Source organism: Adelges cooleyi, unplaced genomic scaffold (assembly GCF_023614345.1).
Source record: "Adelges cooleyi isolate 19-005CV unplaced genomic scaffold, UGA_ACOO_1.1 ACOO_flye_CR_arks_rails_tigmint_CR_PRNA_247, whole genome shotgun sequence".
Classification (NCBI taxonomy): domain Eukaryota; kingdom Metazoa; phylum Arthropoda; class Insecta; order Hemiptera; family Adelgidae; genus Adelges; species Adelges cooleyi.
Window position 1 is genome coordinate 12,717,012 of NW_026095912.1, and position 8,045 is coordinate 12,725,056.

The following is an 8,045-nucleotide window of genomic DNA, read 5'->3' on the forward strand; positions in this document are numbered from 1 at the left end:
CTTTTTTTTTTGGTTTTTTTAGGGAGAACTCAGTTTGCAATTTACACATTTTATGTAAAATTAAATTAGCTTTTTCTTGGACTCCTTGTTTGTAGGTACATCAAATGTACAGTGACCATAGACCTATAAGATCTATCTATATAGGTTTATGACAGTGACAGTTTATACATTTGATGTGCAAACAGGGAGACCAAGGGAAATAAATGAAAATCTGAACAAATTAGAAAAAATATTTTTTAATAATTGGAGCTAAATGACGGCCATCTAACGCCATGTCAAATTTAATGACCGCCCTAATATATATTATTTATATATAAAAAAGTGCATAATTTTTGTCCATGATAATTTTCGAAACTACTAACGTCATTTACATGCGGTTTTTTGTATTTTGACGAGAAGCATTAGAATTAATTATTGTATACTAATTACTATCAACATTATAGTATATTATAATATGTATATTTGAGCAACCCCCCCAAAAAAAAAACAATTGTTTTTTGTCTACTCGACTAATCTCAAATTGAGGCTAAAAATTCAAATTTGATAAGATAATATTTAGAGGTGACTGAAAGCTATTTCGTCCATTTCATTAAAACGTGTGAAGGTGAAATCTTTTTTGTCTTTTGACTATATCTATTAAAAATTTGAAGCTACGATATTTGGAATGGGCTCGTTGAAAACACGACTAAAATTACTTTAAAAAACCAAAATATTATATTTATTGTTGGTTTATCGACGAAATGGTTTTAGGTAATAGTATTTACAATAGTAGGATATAAAATAACATATATTATAAATAGAGATTTTATTTGAAAACAAGTTCACTTGTAATAAAAATATTCAAAACTATATCAAAGTATAATAATGAACAATACAAACGTTTTAATATAATGATCTGTGTTTTATAAACTGAAATGACACATTACTTTTAAAATATCAAACAAATATTACTTAGAGCTGTTTTTTGCCAACTTCATCTATACATTTCGGTAACTCGGAATTTGGATTAACCCTAACATGTAATATAATAATAATTAGATGTTACAATTAGAGTAAAACTATTTATTTTAGATATGTATTTTGTAAGATATCAATTTAGGGCAAATGGGATGAATTTGGCCAACTTTTGGTACCAAACAATTTTGAAAACATTTTTTGCATTGTAAATATATGTTTTAAATATACTACTGTGGACACAGTTTTATATATTTAAGCATATTTTACTAAAGTCTTATTATCTTTATTCTTATTTTACTAATTTATCGATTCCTCATAAATAGGTGCATTTTATGTCAAAATAGTAATTACATACTGTAATAACATTATACATCCTTCTTTAGTTAGTGAAAGCCCACAATTACATAAAATTATAAAAAATTACCGGTAATTAGGTTACCTAGTACTAGCCAACTATAATAAATTATGTATATTATGAAATTTAATGTTTCAAAAATGTTATTTGCAATTAAAATATTGTTTGAATTTGATTTGATTTAAAGTGGCAGGAACCAAAAAGAGTTTTCCTAACCAAAATCATTTTTTACATAAAAAAAAATGTTATTTTACAATACTTGTTAATAAAATCTATTTCTCTGCATTTAGTTTTAAATTTTCCCTCAATTTTTAAATAAGATATTTAAGGAAAATAATGAGCATCAATAATTTTGAAATAATCATTTATAATTTACAGCCTTCTTGGTTCTCGTCACTTAAGTTTATTTAAGTTATTTTAATATAAATATAATTATAAACTCCATTTCGAATAGTAAATCATACGGTCGACGAGCAAATATTGATAAATTGCAAACAGCAAAATGATTAAATTTTTAAATAATACTTTTGATTTGTGCTCAATTACACATCATACAAATTTTATTAAAATTACTTGTATACAATTTAAATTATCACCAAGTTAATGGACCAGATATCAAAAACTACTAACAATGTAAAAACAGTCTTAACCTCGTACAAAAGTGATACTTAGTAGCTGTTAATTGTATGATATTACACTTCAATATATTTTATTATGGTAAAATACTTATATTATTTCTATTTATGTTTAAGTTTAAACTTGAATTTTACACTATTTTGGCTGTAATGGGTTTGCTTGCTCGCCAATGAAACATACAAATAGTTATTACTTATTAAAACTTATCGTTTAACAACAGTTATGGGTTACAAATAAAAAAAATCACTCATTTTTACCAACACTGATCAATAATACTATATAATTAATATACTACACGAACATTCTGGTTACAATAATAAAATTAAAGTAACAGTTTAACAAACACATCTTCATCGACAAGTTTTCACATATTTAGTTACTAACGTTAAATTATAATAAACAGTTAAGTCTTATTGTTGCTAGTACTCCGTAATGGTAGGCAGAAATTTTTTTTTAAAAAGTTACTTCATTTATAGATTTAATACAAAAATATATTTAAGTTTTCAACGTAAATAAAGAATTTAAAACATAACAAAAACAGCTACACCTAACGTTATTATCAAATGTTGTTCATCAAGATTCTTCGGCGAAGTCACGTACAGGCCCTAAAAACAAATAAATTAAGTAAATAAAAACAATACACAATAAATTTATATAATAATAATAGAAGTGTAGGAGAGAACATATTATACATTTGTTGTACAACATTACATACATTTGTACAGACAGCCATCAATAAGTTTTTTACGATCATCATCAGTACTGATATTAAGTTTTTCCATGCACATCGAAAGTTCTCTGTCGTCAGCAATGCATTTTGACAAAGTCTGCACGGACGACTTTGGTAGTTTTACGTCGTAATAAATGTAAACCTACAAAAAAGTAATTTCATCTTAATATTAATAAAAAAGCTTTACATTTCAAATTATTTGATACAACCAATTTAGCTTTTAGTCATACAACAAATAAAAGTGGTTTCTCATCGGTGTCTTGTATTGTAATAATTTTACTAAAAGCATAATAAGAAGCTTAAAGATGCCAAATGATTTTACAAAATTCTACCGTTTGTCAAGATAGTGCGATAATAATTAAAATACCGTGAGAATGTCTGATAAATGATGAAATATACATATTTCAAAAATACAATTAGAAAATTACAAATCAAATGACTTTTTTTGTTAAAATAATCTAAGTAGGAAAAACACAATCGACTACTTGAGTATTTTTTTTTTTGGTTATAATATTTAATTTATATGTTTTAATAGAATACACCGTCGTTCATTTTTTAAAAGTTGTATTTTATAATATGTGTTAAGGTTTAGCATTAAAAATTATATCAGAACGTAGACTGGATACAAATGGAAGAACATACACTACGTTCGTTGATTTAGAAAAGGCATTCAATAGAGTAGATTTGAAGCTACTATTTACAGCAATAAGAAGAGCACAGATTGGAGAGATAGAAGATTAGATTGATTCTAAACTTTTATAAATCTCAATGCACAGAGATAAATATAAATGGTTATAAACAATAGTAAAATAAAAAGAGGGGTAAGACAAGGCTGTCGCTATCACTATATCTCTTTAACCTCTTCATAGAAAAAGCTATATAACGACAAAATCTAATAGTAAATAAGTAAAAGTAAAAGGTCAACAAATTCACCGTATTTGTTTGGCGGACGACATTATATTGTTAGTGAACTCCGAGAAAGATGTGAAATGGTTTCATTGAAACCACATGCCAGTAGTTCTAAAATTGGAGCTTAACAGGCTTTGCCCGAGCATCAACGTCAAAAAGACTAAAACAATGGTTGTTGATAAGACCGACTCACAGATAATAGCCGACAATATAATAAATTACTGCCACAAAGATCTAGTAAAAAAAAATCTGTTATTTGGGTAGTCAATTTACAAATGCCAACAAAAGACATAAAAAGAAAAGAATAGCACTTGCCAAACTAGCTGCCTTCCAAAGGAAACAAAAGCTACTAGTAAATCAAAACCTGTCGATAACCACAAGGAAAGGGTTCTTAAAAGACATTTGTATGGAGCGTCTTGACTTAAGGCTGCGAAACGTAGACCCTAGACAAACAGGAGAGTTGACAACTGACTAATTGCCACAGAAATGTGGTTCTGGAAGAGAATTACCAAAACAAGCTGGACAGCAAGAAAGACAAATGATCAGATACTAGCTGAAGTAAATGAAAAGTTGGAGATCATAGAAGCTATAAATTCTAGAAAAATAAAATTATTCGGCCACTCGATACAATATAACAAACTTTTAAATATGATTTTAGAAGGGAAGGTTTTAGGCATAAGAACTAGAGGAAGACCTAGAACATCTATCCTCAAGAACATTATGTTACACACTAGCTGTATGAATAAGAAGACTCTAAAAGAAACTGCTAAAGATCGGTACGTTTGGCTTCAACGACAATGTCAAGGCATAGTCTTAAGAGAAATAAAAAAAGAAGTTTAAAGTCCAAAAATGAATATTATTTTTTGTAACAAAAATTTCCTAATCAAATTATTACAAAATTACAAAAACACTTTTTTTTTCATTTAAAGAAGCCAGCAAAGTAGGGTAGGATCATATTAGAGCCGGAACTCGGAAATGGCAAAGGTTTTTAGAAATTATTGAGAATATAAAATTTAACTAAATGGTTGATGCAAAAATTTAGATTTCCATTTTAAAATGTAATTATGGTCCAGACACACACAAAAAAAAAATTTGTAGCAGTGCTCCTCATCGAAGGTAAACAAAATAACTTAATTATTTCAGGAACCTCATACAAGCTTTTACAAGGCCATTCAAATTTATAACTAGTAATTTTTTTTTACCCTTCCCTTCCGTACTATTAGGAAATGTTTATAGGTAATACTGATGTATCGAATGAAATCCAGAAAAGTAGCATTCTATAGAAAAATAATAATGTCACTTGGCCATCTTAACAATGAAATGAGCAAAAATGCATTTTGTACTCAATCTTTGGCAATAATAGTAATAGAACAAACTAAATCAAAGATTTACTTTATGACTGAACGTTGTAAACACAAAACAAGGTACGGGCCTAACATTAGACTTAATCGTGTACATTCCCGAACAAAACGAAGTAACAGATTCTCCCAACTGGAATATCACGACATGGCTTTGTTGGTCAACAATGTAAGTGTCTCCGTTCCACGAACAAGCGATCAAATAATCAGGTCCGCCTTCAGTCATTGATAATTTTTTCAGGCAGAACAACTGCTGATCAATTTTTTTTGACCTGTTGTAAAAAAAAATAATATATATATAAATATTTTTCAAAAGTTGTGCACTCTCATCAAACAGCATAATTTAAAAAATACACTTCTTACCAAACAACTACCTGCTCTTTTACCAACATCAAAAGGCCATCTAAAGTGGTTATCGCATACAAACTACCGCCTAAATTACTGTCATCTAGTTCATTATTGTCTACCGATTTGAGGTCTCCGATCATTTCAGACGATATCAAAGGATTACGGAGTTCAATGAGCTGGGTGTTCTCAAATTTTATTGTAGTCTCTCTATAATCATAGACAAAAAAAAAATTATTACTTGTAAAATACCATTAGGAGTTACATACTTATTAAAATATTTGCTATGTAATAATATTCTATTAAATAGCTAATCTTAAAGGACAATTTTGTATTTATTCTTTGAAATTTAACTTTGGTAAGATTATAGAAAACTACTTTAATATTATTAATGTATCTTATTTTAAAAGGAGATTACTACACAATACAATAACACAGAAGATATTTAATTTTCGAAAGTGTAATTAATGTATTTCATAATTTTATCTTAACTTGTTGTTAAATGTCTTCTAAATTAAAACAAATCTATTGTTTTATCAATACGACTTACTTTTTATCTTGGGTCATAATGAAATAAAAAGATAGTTGTAATTTGAGATTGACCCTTTGAACATTTAAAAATAAATAAAATAGTATTTTAAATATGAACTAAAATTTGTCAATGTAGGCCATATTTTTTTTTCTCTCGGTAAAGTATTATTTCATATGCAAAATCAATTTTTATTGTTTAATATATTATATTCACTCTCATTTAACCTTTTCGTTCCTGGGATTTTTTTTTTCCGAATAAAATCAACATTTTTTTTTACATATCGGCTGATATTGATTATCAATATAGCTGTGTCGATTTTTTTATCATCAATCTATACTAGAACTTGTGTTTAAAGACATTTTTGATAATAATAGTACCTTGTTAATATTTTATTCGATTTTTAAAGTTCAATCCTCGTACGAGGATGTCAGTAACGAAAGGGTTAAAGATGAATACAGAATAGATTAAATTATAAGATATTATATGCTATAAACATAACATTGTAACAAAATTGTTTACATCAAATCTGGGTGTGTGGTTGGGCAGTAAATTCGCAAAGCCGTAGCGCCTGGCTGAGAAACGAGTAAACACGGCCTTCCTTCTATATCTTTATTGAGTATCATTGATCCTATTTGATTAGCACACTCCCATTTGTGCAAAGGCACTAAGCGACCAGCAGCTGCACTCTGACTCCAACGATACGACCGAATAACTCTATCAGTTAGTCCGACAATTAATTCTACCAAACCATCACCGTCGACATCTCCCAGTAAAACTTCCTAAGGAAACAGATACAGATAATAAGCTGATACATATAAAACACATATACATTTTAACAACGTAAAATCTTGTAGAGTTTACTTTGGTGTTGGCCGGGATGCGTTGGACGTGAACAGGTTCAAGTTTAACGATACATTCGTCCACCAATTCTGACTTGCACAATTTCAAGCATAAATAAATGTGGCACCATCCATCACCAGAAATAACAATCAAAGTGTTACTTCCGCAATTCATCAAATCTCCAATGGCTATGGCAGTAATAATTCCCAGTCCCGATATTTTTTGGATTTGTCTTTGGCCTTTGAAAATGTACAAATCTCCGTCCACGTTGCCAACGACCAGCTCTATATCGTTGTCATTGTCGACATCTCCTAGCACAACAGCGTTTTTGTACACATTCCCGGGCACATCAAATTCGTAGTGATGAATGAAAGAGGCGACTTTCATTTTTATTGCAACATATAATGTACTATTTAGATGTAGAACTATTTACTATGTTTATATTTTCTTATCTGAAACAATACAAGTTATTTTACCTTATTTACTGTGAATTTATTGTCTTTTAAGTTACTAAAATAAATAATGCCATCAAGAGTTAAGTTGCTGAGTCATTTTGTGTTATCTAAAAAATTGATTTATTTGGTTTAAATTTTTTAATTTCTAGCTTGTTATTGATTATGTGAGATCTACCTGGTTAAATCTTTTAGTCTAGTTGACTATAGATATTTTCTTTATAAGAGTGGTAGTGGAGTAATTTCATTTTTTTTTTCCACTAGATATTGGTAACACAGTTATCATGTAAAAATTATAAATCTATAGGTGTGATACAATTGATAACTATTTTCAAACTTTATTAAAACTGATAAAAATAAAAATTGCGCTTCCAATTTTAATTGTTGTTTTTTTCTCTTTAAATTAAATCATAAGGTAGTATGATATGTATTTAACTTAGCTAGCATTTAATAAGTTTTACAAGAAACTGAGATTTTCGAAAAGTCTATCTTACTAAGTAATCTGATACTTCATTAATAAACATGGTGTTTAATATAAACAAAACAATTAATCAACGTCAATATCATTAAAGTGATTTTTGTTACCTTAATTATTGTTCATTTGCGAACTAACCCACTGCCACCTTCTAGGTGGCCATATTATCGCTGGCACTTTAGCAATAACTAGATTTTTAGAGATGGGGCCAAACGTGTTGGAGTCGTAGGAATGTCCTTTGTGGTCTCCTTCAATCCAATAATATCCCTTGGGAATGGTTTTTTGATTGGAGGATTCTTGTTGAATGTTTTTTTTCGAAATGATGACGTCACCTTCGATGCCGATCACTCGTTTTATAATTGTGTCGTTGGGATTACGAGGTGAAATGGCTACGATGACGTCGCCACGCTTGATTCTGTCCAATTTGACCGGAAGATGAGCTAAGAAGACATGATC

The 8,045-nt window shown here is 28.9% G+C and overlaps 1 protein-coding gene across 1 annotated transcript; it reads right to left on the reverse strand.

Moving 5' to 3' along the window:
• Positions 1-1,900: 1,900 nt before the first annotated feature.
• On the reverse strand, positions 1,901-7,822 carry LOC126836896 (KICSTOR complex protein ITFG2-like). The gene is made up of 7 exons (XM_050570604.1): positions 7,700-7,822; positions 6,684-7,114; positions 6,342-6,601; positions 5,309-5,500; positions 4,980-5,217; positions 2,664-2,820; positions 1,901-2,553 (listed from the first exon to the last, which is right to left on the reverse strand). The coding sequence occupies exons 2-7, from the start codon at positions 7,047-7,049 to the stop codon at positions 2,522-2,524; spliced, it is 1,245 nt and encodes a 414-aa protein (XP_050426561.1). The 5' UTR covers positions 7,050-7,114; positions 7,700-7,822; the 3' UTR covers positions 1,901-2,521.
• Between the last annotated feature and the right edge of the window lie 223 nt (positions 7,823-8,045).